Source organism: Artibeus jamaicensis, unplaced genomic scaffold (genome assembly GCF_021234435.1).
Source record: "Artibeus jamaicensis isolate MK-2021 breed Jamaican fruit bat unplaced genomic scaffold, CSHL_Jam_final contig_589, whole genome shotgun sequence".
Taxonomy (NCBI): domain Eukaryota; kingdom Metazoa; phylum Chordata; class Mammalia; order Chiroptera; family Phyllostomidae; genus Artibeus; species Artibeus jamaicensis.
The window spans coordinates 1,265,170-1,289,802 of NW_026521896.1; the positions used below are offsets into that span (position 1 = coordinate 1,265,170).

The window sequence follows — 24,633 nt, forward strand, 5'->3', positions numbered from 1 at the left end:
GGGGCCTACACGGTCTATCTCACCGCTCGCTCCTTCACCGGTTTATCTGCGCACGAATGTGTGACCGTGGTCAGCCCTCAGTGGGTCCGCCACCTTGCACCCTCAGTGGGTCCGCCCGCTAGTCCACACCTAGGATCCACCCACGACTGCAGGCGTGCCTGGGTCGTGCGCCTGGGTCGGTTCGGTGGAGCTTTCCTGCCCGACCCCGCTCTGCTGCTGGCTCTGCCCCTCTTACTGGTTTGGCTGAAGGGTTTGTTGTTGTCAGACTTCCATATAGTTCAATTTTCAGTGGTTTGGCTGCATTTTTGTTGCTAAAACTTTGTTGTTTTTAAACTTGGTTGTGCGAGAAGACTCAGTGCTTCCACTTACGCCTCCATCTTGGCGGAAGTCTCTAATTTGTTTCATTTTTAAAGCACAGCTTTGCTGAATATAGAATCTTGGTTGACAGTGTTTTTCTTTCAGCACTTTGAATATGTCATCCCACTGCCTTCTGGCCTCTGTAGTTTTTGATAAGAAAGCAGCTTTCAATCTTATTGAGGATTCTTTGTATGTGACAAATTGCTTTTCTCTTGCTACTTTCAAGATTCTTTGTCTTTCAACAGTTTGATTATGATGTGTCTAGGTGTGGATCTCTTTCATTTTATCTTACTTAGAGTTCATTTAGCTTTATTTGTAGATTAATATTTTTCATTAAATTGGCATAGTTTTAGGTCATTATTTTTTCAAATGTTCTTCTGATCCTTTCTCTTTTTCTTCTGAAACTCCCATTATGTGTATGTTGCTATACTTGGTGGAAGAAGCTAAACTCTTGGCCTAGCAAGGATGGAAGATTGCAGCTGGTTCCACAACTGGTTACACTTAGAGGACATGGCCTGGGCTACCTTGTTTGCTGTAAGAATAAGCAGCAGGACTTCTCCGAACCAGTGGGTTATTAAATTAAAGTTTATGGTCCCCTCTTGATCATGGTGTATATGTCTTCAATGATGTATTTCTTGCTGGGAGATGACAGATCATTGAACTAATGAGCTTAATTTGTTTTTTCTCTATAGGTTCAATGTTAACAACACTATTCTTCATCCGGAGATTGTGGAATGGTAAGTACAGCCTGTGGCTACAATGGCTATTCCTTGTGCTCAGGGAAGGTGAAAGACCCTGCTGTTCCTGCCAGCTCCAAGTCAGAGTGACCATCAGACAAACCAGTTTGCAGAGCCTCTTTTCTTTGACTGTCTTCTTTGTTTTTGTTTGTCAGTTGGTTGGGGTTTTTTTTTTAAAAGGGCATGAGTCATTTGAATGTCAATTAAATTCCTCTTATCTTTTCATTTATTTTTAGTCTTTTAAAGCTTCTACTATAAATAAGCCAACCTTATGTAGCTCAGTTAAAGTAGATAGTGAGAAGAGTAAAAATAAATATCATGGGTAAGCCTATTATCGAAAGATAAACATGTTTTCCTCCTGCCGTGCATCGGTCTTGAGTAGTTGGCCTCCTGTTATCCACGTCTTTATGTTGCCTACTTTCTTCCCTTGAGGTTGGCAGCCCCTACCTGCAGCAGAACCAGTTTCTGGTTGGTCAAAGCAAGACAAGCTTTCTCAGGTTGGCCTCAGTGGACCCTGGGAGTGGCCCTCCAACTCTGGTGTGCCATCCTAACCACTGAGTTTTCTTCCTGGTCATTGAGTTGCTCTTTAGTAGCACGAAAACATTTTTCTTTGTTGTATGGCTGCACGTACCATGAGTGTAGGGGAGAGGTAAGGCAGGGCCTTTGCCACATCGTTATCTGACAGGAAGGTGTGCAGACGCCTCATGTCTGATCTAGGCCATATGGTCACATTTGTCCATCCAGTTGGGACAGCTCGCTCACCTCGTCTTGGAATTTGGGAACAGTGATCTAAAGGATGAGTAGGAGTTGGCTGGTGAGGTTGGGGAAAGCATGAAGTAGAGGAGAAGGAGAGCATAGTACAGTTTGAGGGACCACTTGTTCAATGGCTGGAGACAAGAGAAAGGGTAATGGCTTTGTGTGGCCAGCGTACAGCCACACACTGGGGAAGTGGCTCCAGTGGGAGATTGGACTTGGTCAGGGGATGGGTTGGCTATGGTGTCAACTTAGACTTTGTCTTGAGAGTATTGGGAACCAAAAGAAACCTTTGAAAGAGTTAAGCAGGGGAAGGATAGGATCAGGTTTGCATTTTAAAGAGTCATTTTGGCTTTAGACTGAGACTCAGTTGTAGGGCGAGGGTGCAAACAGGCTGCCAGGTAGGAGGCTGTTGCAAGGCCTCGGTGGTAATGGAGGGCGGTGTGATGAAGTGGAGACATGAAGTGTCAGTCAGGGCCAATGCTCCTGAGAGGAGCATCTGACGGCTGAGTGAAGGGTGAAGTTCAAAGTGACTCTGGGTTTTTGTCCTGAACAGCTGGGGGCAAAAGATGGGGATGGATGGGAGGGAGAGATTCTATGGCAGATCAGGGACTTGTCTGGTGTGTGTCGATTCTGAGTCCGGTGCCAGTGGGAGAGAGGCTGGGCAGGAGGTAAAGATCTGGGGGCTGTGGACAGGTATTGATTCCGACCCCACCCCTGGGAGCTGCAGGGCAGGAGCCTAGCTGGTCAGCAGCTCCAGCCCAGGGCCCATCACAGCCACACTCTCAGAGGGTGGGACCTGTGTCCTTCCAGTACACGGCTGCCTCTTGTTTCTATAAAGTAACACGTACCTGGCCCATCACTAGCCCCCCCGCTGACAGAAGAACAAATCCTGCATACTCAGGAATGGACTGAGTCCACTTACACCCCACACATGGCATTGCCTTGTGGCTGCTTAGAGTCGGACGCTTGTAGATGAGAGCTAAATTGTGCACTCCAGCATCTCCGAAGGGACATGTCATTAGTCTGTCACTTTAGAACAGGCATTGCTTTAATTCTAATGGCATTTCCAAGGCTTGGAAGTGGATTCAGCGTTCATAAGAACACCTCCCAACTTTATTAAAGCCAGGAACAGCAAGGACTTATTTGAAATTTGATGGCAATAGAACTATTTTAGAAATGTCACACTGTCCTTCCTGCCTCAGGGGTGTGTTTTAATAGCGTGAGTGCTGGCATCAGTGATGACGGCCGCGTTCTCAGTGAGAGCCACGGTGGCCCTCCTCTAGTTGCTGTAGAAGGAGTCTGGGTGGGATGGTGGCAGGTCCCTCATCTACAAGTGGGAGGGGCTCTTCATAACCTTAAATTATGACTCGGTGCTGCATCTTTGGGCCCCTGGGTCCTAAATGCTTCTACCATCATCTGTCTCTAGGCCCATGGAGAGAAGCTGCCTGGCACAATGGACATGCCACCCTCTCGGGCAAATCTAAATTCTAACCCCAGCCCACTCTTCTTGGAAAGTTACTGAAGTTTGTTGAGCCCCAGCCTCTCCATCTGTAAAGATCCCACTTCCAAGTACCAACACAGCGGAGATTCAATTTCAGCATGGATTTTGGAGGGAGACAAGCACTCAGTCTGTAGCGCTGAGCCTCAGTTTCCTGTCCTCCAAAGTAGGAGTGGTCTTCCTCGATGGATGGCTGAGGAGTTCAGCGAGAGCACCAGAGCCGACACACCTGAGCTGTTCACTACAATGGCTGTCACCTTTTGAAACTTTCTGTGTGCCAGGTGTTCTGCCAAGCACTTGACACATGTCACCCTCTTTAAAGAGATATTTTATGAATGTTATGAGGGAGCTACTCTGATTACCCCAATGCTACAGATGAGAAAAATGAGGGATTTGCCCAAGAAAAAGCTGGGAGCTGAGCCAGCCCAATGATTCCGGGGTCTCGTGCTGCCCCTCCCAGCCCTGAGGAGCAAACCGGGGCAGGGCCCACTTGAGTGTCAGCCTCTGTCCGTCCACTCATGGCCACTGGGCATTTGGGGGTGCTCAGAGCCCCTGGAGTGGATCTTGTGTGAGGCCCAGGGTATGGGGGTGTACCACGCCTCCTGCCACTGACACACACCCCGGCTCCTGCTTAGCCCCTGGGCTGGGGGCTTGGGGCGCTTCCCAGAGCCTGTGTGATGGGGAGGTGTGAGCAGCCTCTCCCAGTGTTCCCCGAGCTTCCTTTCTCGTTTCTGTTTGGGTGTCATTCATTTCCTTTTGGTGACTGCTTTATTGTTTTCCATTCTCTCAAGTGGTGCCTTTTTGATTTCCTGTAAATTCCTCTATAATCATACTCTTCCCTACAAACATGAGATTATAACTGATCATTTTGCTTCTTGTGCTGGTATTGCAGTTTGAATGTGGAGGTCAAAAGTTGAAACTTAATAAGAGCAGGCATCTCACTTCCATAATTTAGGCTGTGGTTCTCCTCTTCTGTCTGCAGATGATTAAATCGGTCTGAAGGCAGGGCGGCAAATAAAAGGAGTCTAGCAGTGCAGTGCCTCGGATTCCAGCGAAGCACCCCCAGAAGCCACACAGGAGAGCGAGCATGTAGCAAGTGCTGTGTGCCTTCTTGGGTTTTAAGTGAGACTGAAAGTGAGTCATAGCTCAGTTTCAGAACTGTTAATTACGCCGAGCAAAGGTGTCTTGTCTGTATTAATCAGGCAGTGGGTTAACAGAACTGTGTCTACCCGCTGTCCGTTCCCTGGAGATGGTGAGCCGTGGGTGGTTCAGGGGCAGAAGCACACCAGGATCTTGGGTCCCGGCAGGATGTCCCAAATTAGAAAAGGTTTGTCACTGATGACCTAGATTTTTGGTGTGTGTGTGTGAAAAGTATCCCAGCAGGGTTGCTGTCTTCATCTCCCAGTGGATAGGCATTTAACCCTAAGCTGACGAGAAAGTCAAGTGGACAGTGGGATTCTCAGCAGAGGGAGAACTTGATCTACGGTGCACACTAGAAGGCCGGAGACAGGATGTGGGCGCGTCGGGCGCTGGCCCGGGCGTGGTGGTGGTACCCCACACCTCCCCTGCACGGGCGCGTCTCAGCCTGGCCCAGGCAGGTCTCAGGCCCACGGGGCTCACAGCCGCACTGAGCCATCATTACTTCATGGCTCCGGTTTCTCTGAGAGGACTTACTGATTGAGCCTCTTGAAAATATGTCATTCCAACCAGCTCTGTGTTTCTCTGTGCCTGCTGCTGTTCTGGGGTTTTACCCTTTGCCTCGCTGGGTCACGGGCTGGAAGGAATGGTCTTGGGGGTCCTGTGGGATTGAGTTCTCACCGCCCTCTCTCACAGAACATCCCCCCTACACTCATCTGCGGGGGAGATGGAGTTCCTGTCCTCCCCACCGGGTTTTGGTGAACACGGTGGCACTTTGACACTTACGACTGATTTTTGGAAACACTTCATCCTGTCTTACTACTGTTTTTGTCAGAGCATCAGACCCCAGTTAATTGGTGTCTTCATCCTGGTTTACTATCCAGAGGCAGTTTTGTGACCCGTGAATATTTACCAGGGGAAAAATTGCACAAATGAATCTCAGCCTAGTCCAGTGTTTGTCGTTGTAGGGTTTCAGGCCTGCAGCTGGGGGCTCTGAGCCTCCCCTCCGCGCGCTGCCCGTGGTGCTGCCTCTCTGCGCGAGCAGCCCTGGTGTGCTGATGCTCACTGGCCTCGCCAGGAGCCCGGCCGTGTGAGTGCTCATCCCCCACACAGGTCAGCACCTCCTCCTGCTGCCGGACAAGCCTGACCCGCCTTCTGTCCAGACTTCTTCAGTGTCATGGGTGTTGTCTTGTCCTGAGCCTCAGTCCTCTGATGCTTCGTGGAGGAGGTGGCCTTCGTCCTATCTTGGGGACAGAACCTCTGCAGATCACATTTCCAACCATGACCTCACACATCCTTGGGCCAGAAAAGGCTGCCGCGGAGTGTGGCCTAAGCCCCCTCAACTCCAGCGGCCATTGGGCCTGCAGGGCAGGACGCGGTGGAATCCCCCTTTCCTCGCCTTTTTTGTGCTCTGGAGCCATGGAAATAACCTCTGCAGATTCAGGGCTGTGACCTCCTCCTGAAGATGGGAGACGCTGTGCAGAATGCTGGCAAGTCGTCTTGTTTCCTGCAATCATCTCACAGGTTTCCGGAGCTTGTGTCACGGAGAAAACTGGGAGCGACTTTGGGCCCAGAGTGCCCTGCGGACGACCGGGGAAGGCTGCACACAGAGTGTGCAGAGACAGCTGTCTTCAAGGCCTTTAAAGCTTGGGTTCGGCTGGGCTGGGCTGGGCCGGTTCCTCCAGAGAACTGCCTTTGTGGGGTAATCCACTGTGGTTCCACCTGATGTTTTTTTAATGTGACTAAAACATAAGTTGTGAGGAAATCGGTGAGAGTCCTAGTTTGCCATTTTCCCAGAGTAAAATTGGAAAAGAAAGCAGGACCCTGGTCCTCAATGGCTGAAAATGCGTAGTAACATCTCCAAAAAGAGGAGAGCGTGGTCTGAACTTCCCGTCTCCCTTCTCCTTGGGCTGCTTGTGTGCTTGACCCTGCTCATCTCCAGGGCCAGGGCGCTCCAGCCTGGGGAGGAGGCTGAGAGGAGAGCCTGGGGGGTCAAGTCCTGGGGCTGCTCCTTCCTGCCTCCGGGGGGGTGGTTGGCAGTGGCAGTGCGGTTTGGGCTGCTGTGTCCCTGTCCTGCCCTGGGCATGCCAGGCTGAGCAGCGCCCCCACTGACCTGGTGAACTCCCCTTGGGGCGGGGGAGGGGTGGCCTCCTTTTCTTTTGAAATGAGGCCATTATTTCTCCTCCTTGAAAGTGTTCCCAGCTTTGGTACAGTGCCCAGATGCTATTTCTAACCCGAAGCTCCTGTGTGTCTGCTCTGGGCCAGGCACTGTTCTGCCCTGGGCTGCCCTCCAGGGCTTCGGTTTTGGAGGAGACTTAGGTGAAAAAGAAACTGCAGGTGTGAGAGCTTGCTGAGGATCCGGGTAGCTGGCCAGGGAACAGGGAGCCGGCCGAGCTTGGTGTGGGGAGTGGAGGGGCTTCTCCTCCACCTTGAGAAAGGTGCCTCTCTGGTGGGAGCTGGAGGACGGAAGGTCAGCCAGAGGGACTGGAGCAAGTTCCAGGCAGAGCAGTGCGCTGTGGGGTGGGACCTGCACAGCCTCAGGAGGCACCTTGTCGTTTTGACTTCATTCCCAGGACATCGAAAGGGCACTGATGGTTTTGGGCAAGGACAAGCAAGGTCAGATTTGCATCTCCTAAAGATCTGCCCGTCAGGGAGCAGACAGGCTTGGAGGCTTGGAGGCCAGCGAGGCAGGAGAGGCCAGGCAGGCTGGAGGGTGTGGGGTCTGCATGGAGAGAAACAGAGGGTCTGAAAGAGGTCGCAGAGGTGGAGTCACAGTCCTCGGTTGTCAGTTGGGTGTGGGAGCACTGGCTGGACCAGAGGCGGGTGTCTGGGATGATGTCCGGTTGTGTTTCAAGCAGCAGGGACGTCAGAGCAGTGAGTTGAGACGGGCACCTGGGTGGGTGGGAGCTCCTGTCACACTGAGCTGGGGGTCCTGGGGGCCTGTACAGAGGGGTGTGGGGGCTGGGACAGAGGTGAGGCTGAGGGGCAGGGAGGGGAGGGCCTGTCAGGGGCACCAGGAGGGGAGGCAGGGACCAGTGCCTCTGAGGGAGGTCAAGGTGCCTCTGGATTTGGCAGCTAGGGTCATTATTCCGCACGTTGGTGTGAGCAGCAGGCAGGGCGTGGGGGCCGAAGGGAGAAGAGGGAAAGGGGAGGGAAGGAGGTGAGGAAGGAAGAGGTTAGAAGTAAAACGTAAAAGCTGCTCCCTCCCCTCTCCCAGGGCAAGGTCCATTTCAGTTTCCTTTCCAGAAATGCGGCCTCAGTAAAGCTTGGCTGGAGGAGGGGAAGTGAGTGAGTGGCCATGGGGCGTTCAGTAGTAGGGGCAGGTGGATGGAGGTCAAGGCCGGGATCCGAGCCCAGGTGTGGGGCAGAGAGGCTGAGCCTCATCTGGAAGAGGACACCCCTTCCCTTAGAAGGGAGGAGGGAGAGCATGAGGGGGAAGGCCGGGTTGTTTAGAGAAGAGGTGGAGTGCGTCCAGCTGCTGGCTTCTGTGCTCTCTGAGTAGGAGATGAGTTCATGCATCCTCTGAGGAGAGGGGAGGGTACTGCAGAGGCCAGCGGGGAGGGAGGTGGAGAAAGTTGAGACCAGGCTTCCTCCACGCCCCCTTGCGACTCGTGGCAGGCCCGGGGCCGGTGACGGCTGTGCCATCCACCCATCCACCCGCAGGATTCCCCCGCAGCCCCCGTAGCCCCGAAGCACACAGCCATGGGCATGGGCTCTGGCTTGACCCTCGTGGAGTTTGGCTAAGCCTGTTTGGATAGATGGGCACAGGGCCTCGAGGTCTAAATTTTCAGGAAGAGTGGTAACTGGAAGGACGAACCAGGGATCTAAGCTGAATAGAGAGGCAGAGGGCCAGAGGCACATGCGGCCTGGGCCGTTTTACACCTGTGTTGTCACTCTGTCCACCCAGAGAGGGCTGCCCGCCCCTTCCCAGGTCCGTGGGCTGGTGCTGAGCAGGGCAGCAGTGAGGAGCAAAGCACATGGGGGGGGGGGCGCTGCTAGGTCATCCTGTGAGTGGATTTGGACCTCAGGTGCCCTGGCTGCTCCTCTGAGTCCCATTTGTGGCTCTGGATCCTCCAGGGCACAGGAATGAGCTTTCTGTTCCCCAGGTGGGGCTGCTCCCAGTGCCCTGGTGCACAGCCAAAGCCATCTTTATGATGGTAAAAAGCAAAGTTAGGCTCAGTGTCTGCCCCTCAGGGAGAAGGCATTGTTTGTTTGCAGAACTCTCAGTGTGCTTGGGGGTTTGCCCTGTCTACGTTCCCCAGAAGGTTTACCCCCCTAAGAGGGCATCCCTGCGCTGTCCAATGCCCTCCTCACTTCCTGGGGACAAAAGGCTGGCTGTCCTGGCTGTCCTTGTGGTACCATGGAGACCACAAGGCAGTGGCTCCGGCTGTTTCTGTGCCGTGCTCCCTGCCATCCTGTCTACCTCTGCTGAGGCTCAGGGTGGCCAGGCTCCCAAGGACGGCCAGTGGCTGGATGAGAGGCGCACAGATGCAGGGCAGGTGCTAGTGTGCTGTCATCAGGCACGTGGCTGTGCTGCCCTCGAGGGTGCTTGAGTGTGTTCCCTCTGAGGCAGGGAGCGGTGGCTTTGTTGAAAGTGAGTCAGGAGGGATGGCTGAGGACTCTGCGCTCCTGATGACTGACCATGGCTGCCACTTAAATGCCCATGACCTGAAGTTGCTTATTGGATATGGTGGAGGTAGAAAAGGAATATTTATTTAGCTTCTCTGTGTGGGTCTTACTTGGGGATGAGATTGATTGCAAAGACCAAAAACTCTTAACCATATTTGTACAAATTAATAGGCATTTATTGTGAGGGCCCCCTGGCGTCCAGTTGCAGGAAATACAGGGGATCTCCGGCAGTCAGCAGGGTGACTTGACTGTACCACCTGCCCCACATAAAACCTTTCTCTCCTTGCTGTTTTTCTGGTGTCTGCTCCTCAGCCCCTGCTTCGCTCTGCAGACTGGCTCCTTCCACATTCACTCCAGCACTTAGGCTGGAAGTGGGTGCACCACATGCCCCCCATTCCCACACCCACCTCTGTCTCAGTCAGCAGCCTGAGTCCCCATGGGTGTGGGGAGGGAATGGGGGACCTCTTCAGCCAACCAGGCAGAGCTCTGAGAGGCCACACACTTTAAGATTCAGGTCTAACAGCCTCCCCCGTGTAGATTTCCCTCCATGTGACGGATGAGGAAACTGAGTCTCAGTAAGGCAAGGCTTGTGTTGCTGAAGAACCTGGGCTTCTCCCAGCACCCACAGCAGCTTCCAGATCTGGAAACAGCCTGCACACCTGAGGCTGCCATGAGCTGAGAACGGGTGGTGCTTCATGTTGCTCTCACTCCTTCAGATTGGTGGTCCGCCCTGCCGCCACCGCCACCCCCACACCCTGGCAGCCCATCTGCAGCTTATCTGCAGCCCAGCCGGGCACTACCTGGCCCTGTGAAGCTTCCCAGGTTGTGCAGGTGTGGCGGCTCCAGGGTCTCTCTGGAGGAGTCCAGCCAGCTCCTGCTGGAAGTCCCTGACTTGCCCCTTTGTCTTTCTCTTCCCTGAAGCCGGGTGTTCAAGACGGACATGGAGCTGGAGGTTTTGCGCTACACCAACAGAATCTCCAGTGAGGCCCACCGGGAGGTGAGCGAGGCCCTGGCTTGTTGGGATGGTGTTCTGGCTGGGGCAGGAGTGTCGGGCAAAGCACACCGCTGTGTGGAGGGGCGGGAAGGCGGCATCCAGGCAGATGCCTCAGAGTGCCAGGTGGAGCAGGCAGGAAGGCTGCTGCAGGAGAAAAGACAGTGCTGTCCCTTCTCCGTTCCCCGGTGGGGACAGCAGAGGGTCAGGCCCCCACCCTCGGGGAGTTCCCCAGCAGGAAGGCCCCACTGCCAGGAGGGCGGGGCTTCCCTTCCCGGAGTTCCCGAAGTTCTTACCCACGGTCCAAGCACAGTTATTACAGTCCTTCCTTAAATGTCCTCACCTCATTCTTTCCCAAACCTTCCCCCTTTACTTTCCCTGAGGAGTGGGAGCAAATAAGGAGGAGTATTTCCAGAGAGACTGTCAGGGCGACTGGGACAGCCTGGTACGTGCTTGCTGACAGTCCCAGTTGTGTCTGAGACAGACATGGGTCATTCATGGGCAACAGAATCTCTTGTATAAGTTAACTTTCTCTGTTTTATTTTGTTTTTCAATGACAGTTTACACTCAGTGGCATTCCGTATTGCTTTCAGGCGTGCGGCGTAGTGGGCAGTCCCCTGCTTTACACGGGGCTCCGCCGGAGGGCTTCGGAGCCCGCTCGGCCCCACACAGTTCTGACCGTGCTAGCGACTGCACTCCCCGCGCTGAGCTTTACACCCCGTGACTAGTCTGTAACTCCTGACTCGTCCTTCTTCACCCCTCCACCCAGCTCCCGGCGCCCCTACCATCCGGCCACCACCAGTCTGCTCTCTGTCTAGGAGTCTCTTTCAGTTTTGTTTGTTCGTTCATTTTGTTCTTTAGATTCCACATATCAGTAAAATCGTATGGCATTTGTCTTTGGCTTACTTCACTGAGCATAATACCCTCTAGGTCCATCTATGGTAAGATTTCATTCTTTTTTATGGATGGCCGAGTACTAACTATTCCATTGTACGCACATACCACCACGTTTTTATCCACTCGTGTACTGGTGGACCCTTGGGGGCTCCCTTCTCTTGGCTATTGCAGTTAACACTGCAGTGAACACAGGGGTGCACACGTTCTTTCCGTGGAAGTTAAACAAAGGAAACCTTCAAGGCTCGTCTCCGCGGCTTTCTGAACATTGAGTGTCCGCAGACGTCCTGGTTGGGTGCTCACTGCCGTCAGCCCACCACTCATCTGTGCTGAGCGTCTGCCAGCCCCCGGAGGGGAGTGCTCCAGGGTGGCTTCAATAAACTGTGTGACTTTTGGGACTTTTTTGCACCACTGTGTGTACGTATTACTTTTTTTTTAAAGAGGAGATTCTTTTGAAAAAGTGCTCTACATCATTTATCTGGCAGCGCCACTTACCTCTGTGATGCCAATGTCTGTCTTTGCTCTGTTCGCTCCTCCAGGTGATGAAGGCTGTGAAAGTGGGAATGAAAGAATACGAGATGGAAAGGTAAGCTGCTGTGTTTCTCTGCGGGAAGATTGAAGTGTGAAAACAGTGATTTATGTTCCCTGAGCAAGTAGTGGGCGAGTGGGTTCCGGCGAGGCCTGGGCGTCTTGGGCAAGGAGGGTTGCCTCTGGCCGAGGCCACCTTGCTGGCGCCTGGCAGAGTGTTTGATGGTAATGGCCTGTGACTGCTCTTCAGGCTGCTTTAGTGCCCCATCATTCCAGCCTCTGGACTGCATTTGTGCAATTCGCAGGAAACTTTACCAAAGAGCTGCTATTGTGACTCTGAAAGGCACAAGTGAAACAGCTTGCCATTTTTATGTGTAAACACTGTCATTATGTCCGCTGTGCTTGGACAATTGGGTCTCGGGATGGTTAAGTGGCTCATAAAGTATTCTGGAGAGCTCCATTGGCCTGGGGCTCCAACTAGGCCCGCAGCGAGTCGGTGCTGCCTGCGGCTGCTTCCTGGGGCCGCCCCGCCTCTGTGGGCGTGGGCGGCCAGTGCTTGGCCTCGCTCCGGGACCGTGGTCAGCCCACTGCTGCTCACGGCGCGAGGAAGCCCTTGGTCAGACCCAGACTGCTCCAATGGCTCCCCTTCCACCCATATCCTGAGTCACCGCACCGGTGGCTGCACCATCTGGAAGCCCCCTGGGGAGAGGACAAGGAATAGGCTGCCATTTGCCACACCCCCCTCTTCTGCCCCCCACATACGAAGTCCACATTTCATCTCTGCCCCCAATCCCTAGCACAGAGCTTCTAAAACCCTCAATTCCCCCAGTGACAGACAGAGTCTGTTGTTATTCATAATGAACCCCTTGCAACCAGGCCCAAGGTTATGCTAATGACTCCTCAGGATGGGGGCTGGTAACTGGGGATCCTCCTCTGTGATTGAAGGGTTGGAACTTTGAGCCTGGACCCCAACCCCTGGGACGGAGGGGCTGGAGATTCCATTCTAACCAGTGATTTAATCAATTGTGCCGGCAAAATGGAGCCTCTGAAAACCTAACCCACAGGGCGTGGAGAGCTTCCGGTTGGTGAATACAGTGGGCTGCGGGGAGGGACCTCCTGGGGGGCATCGGGGCTCCACACCGGGACCACACCTCGCCCTGTGCGTGTCCTCCACCTGGCTCCTCCTGAGTTGGAATCTCTGTGATAAAGTGGTAACAGTAAATGAAGCGCTTCCTGAGTCCTGCGAGCCATTTTGGCAATTATCAAACCCAAAGAGGGCGTCATGGGACACCCTGCCCCCACTCCCGATTTATAGCCGTTTGGTCAGAAGTTAGGGAGGCCTGGACTTATGTCTGAGGTGGGGGCAGTCTTGTGGGACCAAGCCCTTTAACCAGTGGGGTCTGTGGGGACTCTGGCAGTTGATGCCAGAGGTACGTTGCAGGACACTGTTGTGGTGTCCACAGAGAATTAGAGAATTGGTTGCATGCAAAGCCCCCATATTTAGTGTGGGACAAGAGTTGTATCTCTTTTCCTCGCCCCCACCCGTCCCGATCCAGGACTGCCCTTTCCTACCTGGCTTTAGAGCTTGGCGCTGCGTCCCCTTGCCCACCTTGCAGGACCCAAGTCTGCCGGGGCACCCCAGGGCCCGCTCTGCCTCCAGCCCCCCTCCCAACCTGTCAGGCCTGCACTTCGTCAGCTCTGGGGGAGTGTGAGGAGCAGGTGGAGTCAGCAGGGGGTGGAGGGGGCAGCATGGGCATTAATGTTCATCGTCACGCAGCTTGGGGGTGGGTGTCTTTTTCAAAGTCTGACCCTGAAAGGGTCATGGACAGGGAACCTCTGTGCCTCTCCCCTCTTACTCTGGGCAGTAAGAGGTTAACATGGCCTTGAATGCTCTGGTTGCTATGGCGTTCCAGTAGTGGCCAAAGGAGAGCCTCACCAAGGACCCTGGAGGTGGGGAACCATCGTCCCTGGTTCCCAAGGATCTGTCTGGAACAGGGAGAGTTCTGCCCCGCTACCCGGGAGATGGGCCGGGCAGCGGCCCTGAGATTGGCACTGCCCCAGAAATCTGTTCTCATCTGAATTGGCCTAGAGGTGACCCACAGCTGATGTCCCCAATGAAAATAACCCAGAAATTGGATCAGGACTGGCTTGCCCCAGTGTGGAACCCTGCCGTCTGCCGCACACTGGCAGCCTGGTGCCCTGCGCTGCAGGAGCTGAACTCCGAAGGTGACCCCTGGAGGGACCTGAGCTTTTCTCTTGTTACGGAAAATGAAGCGACCAGACACCGAGGGATTCTGGAGTACGAGGTTTATTCCTTTTTACGTGCACGGGCTCAGAGGAGTCAATCTCCAAATTCTGAGTCACGAACAAAAGATTCTTGGGGAATATATAGATTAGGGGTCTTCCTATCTACGTGGCAAAGCAGGATACAGAAGCAGAATGCGGTAATTAGTTCTATCTATGGGGCAGAAGCACAGTTCAAAGGCTAAATGTGAAAATTAGTTCTGTCTGTGGGGGTGCTAGCCCTAGTCCTAGTGACTATCCGGCTATCTGCTCTATCTGCTCTTCCTAGACGGCCTTATTGTTCTCCTGTGGCGCCTGGGGTCTTGGGCGAGCAAAGGTCTCCCAGGGTTTCTCCTATCATTCCCCCCTGTGGGTGCTTAGACAGCGCTTCCATTTGTCTGTGCACCCAGGAGAGGGTTCCTTTGCTCGTATTGTTGTTGAAGCATTAGTACGCGGCTGGTGGTCTTCCTTACTAATGTACTTTCTAGCTGACTGACTACCGTCCTGATGGCCCAGGGTCCTATAGTAATTATGAGTATTATTACAGGACCTAGGATGGGGGCCAGAGTGGAGAGTAAAATATCTTGCCACCAAGATGTGGGCCCATTCCCTAGCCTGGCCTGAATCTACTTTTTTGGTTCATTTATGCACTGGATATTTTCTTCAACTAGGCCACTTTCATGAACAAAATAACAGCATTCCTCCCCCAAGAATATTCAGGCGCCTCCTTTGTCTGCAGTAAGGAGGTCCAGAGCTCGGCGATTCTGCTGCACTACTCTGGCCAGGGAGAGGATCTGGCGTTGGAGTGAAGCCATGGAGGTGGCTACTGAGGATAGAGCCTCGTTGAGTTCCTGACGTATGGCTTCTTGGGATTGCAGACTAGTGGCTAGGCCAGCTCCCCCTGCACCAATGCCAGCGATAGAAGTTGCAAAGCTCAAGCCTACTAAAACTGGGAGGAATACAGCTCGTTTACGCAAGGTGGAACCTACGTGCTTAGCTTCTAATTCACCTGGGGGATAAGCAAAAAGCTGAGGGGCTAGGGCTACTAAAATATATACCTGAGCATCCGAGCAATTAATCTTTGGAAGTAAGGTCTGATTAGCCCAGAAAAATAGTCCATCTGGTGGGCGAAGGAAGGGTAGTGGCTTTCTTTTCCCTACACCAGTCCGAGCTGTTGAGGTAGGACTCTTCCCCCTGGTTCTTATATAGGGGAGCCTTGACTGGTCCGGTGTACCGGCCTGGGCTGGATCTTGCTGTCTGAGAGGGAGTAGCGTTCACTCGGACTGCTATCAGAGGGGGCTCGCTGAGGGAAGCACAGAGGAAGCAGTCTGTGAAGTTCTCAGGGCTACTCAAATTAAGGAGAGGGGCTCCCTCCTGGAATAGAGTGATGCAGGAGAAGGGGGTCCCTGGGTTGTTAACTGCTGGTTCAGTATTCTCTACTGTTTCCTGAACAGTTTTTAGATGATGTAGTCCTATATATAATTCCCTTCTCTTGAAGACTAGAACATCTACTGGTCCAGAATGGAGCATATTTACGTAAACTTTCCCTTTAACTCCCTTTTCCCATTTCGGGTCTTCTGCTCTGTCTAGGGTGATCCAGATACATCTCCCATCATTAGCGTGGACTCTGCAGTCTCGGTAGGCACACCCCCATACGTCTCTGGCCACCAATTGCAGCTGATCTTCCCTGAAACAAACAAACGGGTCTGTGCCCCAAAACCAGTCATTTAGACATTCGAGGGCTCCCACCTTAACAGCTATTTTTGCTTTTCCCTTGCACAATCCCTTACAGTCTAAGGTAGCCAAAGCGGTTACTTTAGTCTGAGTCCCTTGTTTTCTACATTCTTGTACTACTATTGTCTCCTTATATTGTCCCGTGGTGAAGACGAGGGGGAAAGTTAAGGCAGTTAGAGCAAGAACTATGGAGGTCATAATTCTATATGAAACAACCAAGGACTTGAAAAGTACACACCAGTCCAAGGTAAAGGAGTTCTAGGATGATTTGCTCACCTGATGACCAGTCTTCTGGAGCGGCGTACCAGAGTCCAAGTCCCCCGAAGACGGTGAAGGTCCCGATGATGGCGTGATGCTCCCAGGAACAACGGTCCATTCTGTTCTCCCCTCCTGGGGAGTTTTCCGGAGCCTCAGGGCAAGGCACTCGGTCTGGTCCTGGCTATCTCCTCTCAGCGGCTCCCTCGGGAGGTGCTGCAGCCTTGGCTCGTGTGTGGTGGATCCAAGGAGTTATACCTGCAACCTTTAAAGCAGTGGGGGTAGTTAACAGAATTAGGTAGGGCCCAACCCACCTAGGTTGGAGGGATTCTCTTTTCCAGTCTTTTACCCATACGTATTGTCCTGGCTGGAAAGAGTGGGCTGGCCCCCCTGTCTGGACTATTTCTAGCCCTAGGTGAGCTTGCCTAATTCTATCTAGCTCTTGGCCTAACGCTGTTAAGTAAACAGTCTGTCTGGTTTCTCCCAGGGTAACTAAATCTGTTGTGCGGGGCAGTCGGGTTAGGGGTGGCTCTCCCGTAGAGAATCTCGAAAGGTATATACTCTGCTAAGTTAGGTGTGCATCTAACTCTAAAGAGGGCAAGGGGTAGTCTGGCCATGGCAAGTGGGTTTCCTGACAGAGCTTCCCTAGAGTCTCTTTTAGGGTCCTGTTCATTCTCTCAACTTTTCCTGAACTTTGAGGTCGATAGGCGACGTGGAGATTCCATCTGAGGTTTAGACTCTTAGTGAACAACTGGACTACATTTGAAGTGAAAGCTGGTCCATTGTTGCTCTGGAGACTGTAGGGTAGTCCATGACAGGGTATGATTTCCCGCAGTAGCACCCGGGCTACTTCGTGTGCCTTCTCCGTCCGAGTGGGGAAGGCCTCTACCCACCCTGAAAATGTGCAGACGAGGACTAGGAGATACTTGTAACCGCGGCTGGGCTTGAGTTCAGTGAAATCCACCTGAAGGTCCTCTAGGGGCTGGCTTCCTGTGTACTGGATCCCGGGTGGGACTGCCTTTGCTACCTTAGCATTGTGTTGGGCGCACGTCTGGCACCGCGAGGCGACTGAGGAGCAAAGGGCATCAAGATTTGGGATGTACAGATACTTTCCCAACAGTTGGCTCAGCTTTGTCCTCCCGAGGTGGGTTAGCTGGTGGCAGTTTTGGACCAGGTTCCTCCCTTGGCTTTGCGGTATGTAGATGCGCCCGTCTTGGAGTTTCCAAAGCCCTTCGGGGGTCTCCCGGGCCCGTACTCGCACGGCCCATTTGTGTTCTTCCGGGCTGTAATCTTCCTTGGCTGGAATGGTCCCTAGCGGCGGTCCCATGGTAGCCGGGGCCTCTGGGGGCAGACGTGCTGCTTGTTTAGCAGCTTGGTCTGCCAGGTAGTTTCCTCTTATCTCTTTGCTGTTTCCCCTTTGATGTCCCCTGCAGTGCAGGACCGCTACCTGGAGTGGCACATTGACAGCTTCTAGCAGCCTTAATATCTCTTGTTTGTTCTTTATCCCCTTTCCTGCTGAGGTTAGTAATCCCCTTTCTTTATAAATGGCTCCATGGAAATGCAGAGTAGCATAGGCGTATTTTGAATCGGTATAGATGTTGACCCTTTTCCCTTTGCTCAGCTCTAGGGCTCTAATGAGGGCAAACAGTTCTTCTCTCTGCGCTGACCACCCTGCTGGCAGAGCTCTTGCCTCGACTACCATGTCTTGGGTGGTCACAGCATACCCGGCGTGACGTTCCCCTGTCTCTGTTAGGTAACTGCTCCCATCAGTATATAATGTCCAGTCTTTCGAAGGGAGTGGCTGGTCTTTTAAATCTGGTCGACTGGCATATACCTGATCTGTGACATCTATGCAGTCATGATCTGGGACCCCCTCCTCAGCAGGCAAGTACGTGGCTGGGTTGACTGATCGTACTGTCTTTAGATGCACAGGGGGGTTGCCCTGAAGTAGCCCCTGGTATTGGGCCAGCCGAGGGTTGGAGAGGTACTTATATGTCCAGCCCCCTCCAGGAGGCTGTGCACGGCATGGGGCAGATAGAGGAAAGTCTCTTGCCCAAAAGTCAATTTGTCGGCCTCTTTCAGCAGGATGGCGGCAGCGGCAACCGCTCTTAAACACGGCGGCCACCCAGCTGCTACGTTATCCAGCTGTCTGGAAAGGTAGGCTACCGGTCGCTTCCAGGGGCCGTAGTCCTGGGTCAGTACCCCTAAAGCAATTTTGTCCTTCTCGTGGACGTAGAGCCAGAAAGGCCTCTCTGGGTCAGGGAGCCCCAAGGCAGGCGCACTGGTCAAGCAGTCTTTGATCTGTTGGAAGGCCTCCGCCTGGTCCCCAGTCCACAGAAAGGGCTCTGTATCGGGGCCCCTAACTGCCTGATAGAGGGGCCTAGCCAGCTGGGCATACCCTGGAATCCACAGGCGGCGGAACCCGGCGGCCCCTAGGAACTCTCTGAGTTGTCGGCGATTTGACGGGGCCGCCATCTGCTTTATGACTGCTTTCCTCTCCGTGCCTAGCTTCCGCTGCCCCTGACTTATCTGAAACCCTAGGTATTTTACCGTCTTCTGGCAGAGCTGTGCCTTTTTCTTAGACACCCGGTACCCTTGCTCTTGCAACAGTTGTAAAAGAGCCCCCGTATGGGCTCGACAATTATCTTCTCCTTGCTCTGCCAGTAGGAGGTCATCTACATACTGGAGGAGAGTGACCTCCGGGTACTCGTCTCTAAACGGCCGCAAGTCACCTGCCAGGGCCTCACTGAAAATGGTGGGTGAGTTCTTAAACCCTTGCGGTAGTCGCGTCCACGTTAATTGTGTCCTTTCACCTGATACCGGGTCTTCCCACTCAAAGGCGAAGATGGCCTGTGACTGTGGAGCTAGCGGGATGCAGAAAAATGCATCCTTCAAATCTAGGCAGGTGAAATGAGTAGCGGCGTTCGGTATCTGACCGAGCAAGGTGTACAGATTCGGGACAACTGGGTGCAAAGTCACTGTGGCCTGATTGACTGCCCTTAAGTCCTGGACCGGCCGGTACCCAGTTCCATCCGGTTTCTTCACCGGGAGCAGAGGGGTATTCCATGGGGATTGGCAAGGGATTAAAATTCCTGCCTGTAGATGCTTGTTGATTATAGGCGCGATCCCTAGCCGCGCGTCTCGGGGAATGGGGTACTGCTTTAATCTCCGCGGGGTGGCTCCAGGCACCAGCTCTACCAGCACCGGCTCTCTGCCTCGAGCTAGTCCTAGTCCCGGAGGATTATCCTCTGCCCATACACAGGGATAGGCTTCCCATAGGGCGTCCCGGGGTGCCGCCCCTTGCTGTTGGTGGAGTCTGTATTCCTCCTCCCTTGGCAGTACTAGTGCAATTGTCCGTGGAAATGGGAGGTCCAACGTGGCCCCTTCTGGACAGAAAGTCACGCGCGCTGCTAGTTTGGTCAAGATGTCCCGGCCTAGCAGCGGGAGTGGGCAGTCTGGTAGGTACAAGAACTCGTGGGTGATCTGGTGGCCCCCTAGTTCCACCTCCCGGGCCTGGCAGAACCTCTGGGGGCTAGCTGAGAGTCCCGTCGCTCCCTGCACTAGTACCTCCTTTTCGGTGGGTGGGCCTACCAGTTGGGTGACGACTGAGTGTTCCGCCCCGGTATCTACCATAAAGTCAATGTCCTGGCCCCCCACTCGCATTCTGACCATGGGCTCTTGGGGGCCCGAGAGTGATGGAGCCCGGTTGGTCCTAGTCTTGCCCGAATCCTGCCAAGGCTAAGACATTGGGGGCCGGTGCTGCTGGGACCCCGGTCCCTGCCGGATCGGAGGTTTGTCTCTCCCACCTCTTTAGGGCTGGGCAGTCACGCTTCCAATGTCCCTTCTCTTTGCAGTAGGCACACTGATCTTTCTCTGCCTTGGAATGGCCTTTTTTCCTAGTGGGGCCCTTTTGGGTTTGGGGTGACCCACTTAAGGCCGCGGCTAGTAGGGCAGCCTGCATCTTTTGGTTCTCTATCCGAGCCGTGGCTGCTACCTCATCCCGATTTTCAAAGACCTTATTGGCCACTGCCATCAACTGGTTCAGGTTCATGCCAGCAAATCCTTCTAACTTTTGTAATTTCCTCCTGATGTCTGGAGCGGACTGTGAGACAAATGCCATGGCTACCATAGGCTGATTTTCTGCAGCCTCGGGGTCAAAGGGGGTGTATACTCGATAGGCCTCCATCAGCCTTTCAAGGAAGTCCCCGGGGCACTCATCTGCCCTCTGGAGCACTGTGGCTACCTTGGCCATATTAGTCGGCTTCCGAGCCGCCGCCCTGACTCCCCGGAGGAGGGAGTGGCGATAAAGGTCAAGAGCTGCCGGACCTTGTTCAGTGTTTGGGTCCCAGGCTGGCTGCTGCTCAGGTGCAGCTACTCGGGCATAGTCTGAAGGATCTAGGGTCCCGGCCGGGGCATGCGCCTCTAGAAATTGCCAGGCCTCTAGAAGGATCTTTCTCCTCTCCTCAGTGTTGAACAAGGTGAGGAGAAGCTGGCGACAGTCAAACCACGTTGGTCGGTGGGTTTGGAAGATGGAGTCTACTAGTTCTATCATCGCCTGTGGTTTCTCTGAAAAGGGTGGCGTGTGGTGTTTCCAGTTCAGCAGGTCAGTTGTACTAAAAGGTTGATAATAGTACGTGACCGGACCTGGTTGGACCGTCCCATCCTCATTTACACGGGGCGCTGCCTAAACTTCCCTACGGGGCATCTGGAATGGGCCCTGGTGGTGGCTTCTCAGGCGGGCCGCCATTGGCGGCGAGTCTGGTCGGGGCGGAGGCAGCACAGGGTAACGGACCGCCTCCTGCTGCTGAGGCTGCTGCGGAGAGACTGACTGGGGCGGAGTCAGTGGCTCAGCTGGCAGTGCGGTCGGGGGTGCAGATGGTGTTCTATAAGGGGGCGGCTGGAGGACAACTAATTCATCCTCCTGGGAGGGGTCTTGGTCGATGGGAGGCCTAGATCGAGCCACTAAGACAGCGGATGAGCTCTCTCTAGATTGGGAGCCGCAAGCTCCAGACCTCGTTCCCCTCCTCTCTCTAGCACCTCTCGATCGTCCCTGGGCCCCTGCGCACTGGCTCAGCCACTGAGGCATGTCCTGTGCTAATTCCTGCCACCTATCTATATAGGGGAACTGATCTTGGTGTCCTGGCTTCCCTGTGACTTTGGCATGGACTGCCCTAATTGTGGAGAGGTTCAAAGTTCCCTCGGGGGGGCCAGCCGATTCCGAAGGTCGGCCATTCTAAGGTACAAAACGTTTCTAGCTGACCAGCATTTAGGGACGAGTCTTGTCCCTTGAATTTACCAAAATTCTGCAACATGCAGTCTAAAATAGTGGAGGTTTTCCTCCCATTCTGAAGCCTCCCACACGATGCGGACACACAAAGGGTGGGGTAGATTCGCTCGTCCGCCTGGCCTGCTCCCTCGCGGGACGAAGTCGGTCTTGGCTAAGGTTGCCCCAGCAGAATTCAGGGTTAGCTGCCAACCGTTATGCCGTATGACCTGACACAGGAACCGCAGGTTGGGACCCACTCTTGCTCCGTAGGACCAGCCCGTGGAGCCACAAACACAGTCACACACACTTTCACACTCAAGCACTCCGAGTTTAAACAATCCCTCCCTGAGTGAGGGTCGAGTGGTCGGATCAGCGTGGATCCAACCCAAGGTCCTAATTAGAGGTGATCAGCCTCTTCCAGTCTCGTGTCAAGTCCCCGGGGCACTCACCAATTTGGCGCCTTCTGTCAAGTCATAGTCCGGATCCCTCGCTTCCTGCCTGGCCGTGCGGGTCAGCGGCCGTCGCCCCAACCGGACGGGGCCTAAGAAATCTCAGGGCACGTGCACCCCTGCTTCCCCAGTTGGACCTGCGGCCGCCTCCCGGCTTATCCAGTCGGTGGCAAACGGCCTGAATTTGTGTGAGGTCGCACTTCCCGGCCAACGCACCAAATGTTACGGGAAATGAAGCGACCAGACACCAAGGGATTCTGGAGTACGAGGTTTATTCCTTTTTTACGTGCACGGGCTCAGAGGAGTCAATCTCCAAATTCTGAGCCCCGAACAAAAGATTCTTGGGGAATATATAGATTAGGGGTCTTCCTATCTACGTGGCAAAGCAGGATACAGAAGCAGAATGCGGTAATTAGTTCTATCTTCGGGGCAGAAGCACAGTTCAAAGGCTAAATGTGAAAATTGGTTCTATCTGCGGGGGTGCTAGCCCTAGTCCTAGTGACTTTCTGGCTATCTGCTTTATCTGCTCTTCCTAGACGGCCTTATTGTTCTCCTATGGCGCCTGGGGTCTTGGGTGAGCAAAGGTCTCCCAGGGTTTCTCCTATCACTCTGGCCCTGTGTCCCGCAGCCCAGCCCTGCTGCAGCCAGAGGGGCCTGCATGTGAGCTCCGCGTCAGGGGCTGCTCTGGGCTGCTTCCTCCATCTCCTTACCCTCCCGCCCTGCCTCTGTAATAACAGTCTTTTTTTTTTACCCTTTAATAGGAAATTGTTAATACACCCCCCCAAGAATCATGTTATTTCTCCCTAACAGTACATCAGTAGGGGTCTCAGTTGCTGACATTTTTTCCCTTTACATAAGCACGATGTCATTATTACAAATAACCAAATAAGCAATAGTTCTTCAATATTATCAATATCTAGCTGTGTTGGTCTAAAACTATCTTTTCAGAGTTGGTTTGTTCGAGTCAGGAGCTGAAGTCCACGAGTTGCATTTGGCTGTTGTCTGAAGGGGGGTCTCTTCATGCTGAGACCTGGGGGGGTCACTTTTGTCTTCAAACCCCTCAGCCTCCACCCCTCCCCATTCCTGGGCTCAACACACTGCTGCCACCTCCGCACCAGGGACATTTCTCAGAGAAATGAGCCTGCAGATCACGGCCAAGAGCAGCTGGCCTGGGGCGCTGGGCGGCATTACTGCAGCGTGATGTGCCTAGCCTGCCCCATCGGCCTGTGGGTCCCTGGGAGCTGAGAGTGGGGGCTTCTGGAGTAGAGTGTGGGGAGGGGTTGGGGGCTGCTCCGGGAAGAGCCGAAGCAGAAACGACAAGAGCAAGGGATGGAGACTATTCCCGAAGCACAGGGGGCCAGGGCGGCCTTTGCAGGCAGAGGGTGTCGCCCCCTGGAGACAGTAGGAAGATGGTTGTGCTAGGACATTGTCACGTCTGGGGATGTCCCTGGCCTGACCTGAGGAGGGCACCCTCGACGGCCAGAGCCACCCGCAGCTCTGAGGGGGGCCCTTCACTTTGCCTGGAGCCACCTCCCCGTGGGCACACTTCTCTGTCAGTGCCGGGCAGCTGGCAAACACTGCTCTGACGTCTGCGACCTTGGGAGCCTAGAGGCTGCTTCTCGGAGACTTGTCTTACTTATCTGCAGTGTCTGCCCCACGGTTCTTGTCCGGACGTACATGAGGGTGCGCTGCACGGATGGGAGAGAGATAGGAGGAATGTCCTGAGGTGTTTTCCCGCTGTCGTTGGTGCCACAGTGGACTTGAGCCTTCTTTTCTCAACTGGGTGAAGCCTTGAAGCCCCACCTGAATTGTTAGTCCCCCATGGGGTGTGGCCCTTTAAGCACACGCTGGACTTACCCCTGGGAGAGCCATTGACACCTGGGTTAGAAGAGCATCCCTAGAACCATCGGGACATTCTCCCGAGTGCCTGGCACCCCCAGGCCACAGACGGACACAGGGCAAGGAGGGCAGGGCCTCCTATGTGTCAGGACTGGAGGGGGGTGGGGCGGGGGTGGCGACATGGGGAGCAGCATTGGTTTTCCCCAAGGAGGGCAGACCACCGCCACCAAGACAATGGTGCTCAGACCCAGACTCGAGAGATGCCGGCCAGGAGACCCAGTTCTAAGAGTTACGCTTTAAAAACGTGACCTCACCCACGGATATGCAGATATGCTCGTTGATTTTAGAGAGAAACGTTGATCAGTTGCTTCCCACATGGGCCCTGACCGGGGATCAAACCCGTAGCCTTTTGGTGCACAGGATGAAGCTCCAACCAACTGAGCCAGCTGGCCAGGGCCATGCTTTTAAAAAAAAAAAAATTATTATCAAAAGTTTATTATAAACTCTTGAGGGCATGCTAAAAAAAAGAGTGTGCTGATGGCATTTATTAAGACACCTTCTCCTTTGTGCTGTGCCCGTGAGTGGAGTTTCAGGGAAGTGAGAATCATTTTCCCCAATTGATGTGTAGTAAATTGTGTTAAACCAATCAGACATAATGTTTGGGTAAATCGGGCGCTAACAGCATCTGACTGCAGGCCCGACCGGGCAGGCCACTTTACTGCGCATATTATTTAATGTTAGTGGCGTAACCAGCTTGTAGCCGGCTGGCATGGGGCTGGCAGCTGAATCAATTACCTGCAAACACTAATTTAGAGCATGCTCAATTGGCTGTGTAAGCAGGTCCCGGTTCACATTTGCCACAAGGAGATTAATAACTTGATGTTTTTGACAGCCTGGGACCCTAATTGAAATTACGCTCTTTCTCTCCAAATGGTGATCGGGGCAACCTGGGCCCTCCCTTGACAGCTTCTGTGGGGATTGCGGAGTCGTTTGAAAGGCAGAGGGAGGAGTGTCGGGGGGGAGCCATGTGCCGCTGTCCTCCTCCCTGGGCGGGGGCCCTTCTTGGCAAACACCCCGAGCCCATCTGGAGGCCCTTGGCAGGGCCTGGGTTTTCCTCTGCTCTTCAACACAGGCAGCAGCCCGCAACAGCAGCCTCCGGTTTCCTCCCAGTTCCTTGTTAATGAAGAACTTGCCAGCTCTGCTCCCGTGGGCAAAAGGTTCCCTGCTTTGCCCTGGCCGGGGGGCTCGGTTGGTGGCAGCATTGTCCTGTGCACGAAAAG

General features: G+C 53.9%; 1 protein-coding gene across 2 annotated transcripts in view; it reads left to right on the plus strand.

The window, feature by feature from the left end:
• PEPD (peptidase D) overlaps positions 1 to 24,633 on the plus strand; it is a 124,048-nt gene that overhangs the window by 45,664 nt on the left and 53,751 nt on the right. For both annotated transcript variants that reach the window (XM_037139147.2, XM_037139146.2), the window contains exons 7-9: positions 1,050 to 1,094; positions 10,036 to 10,111; positions 11,539 to 11,585. In XM_037139147.2, the coding sequence (XP_036995042.2) occupies positions 1,050 to 1,094; positions 10,036 to 10,111; positions 11,539 to 11,585 (168 nt within the window). The remainder of the gene's footprint in view (positions 1 to 1,049; positions 1,095 to 10,035; positions 10,112 to 11,538; positions 11,586 to 24,633) is intronic.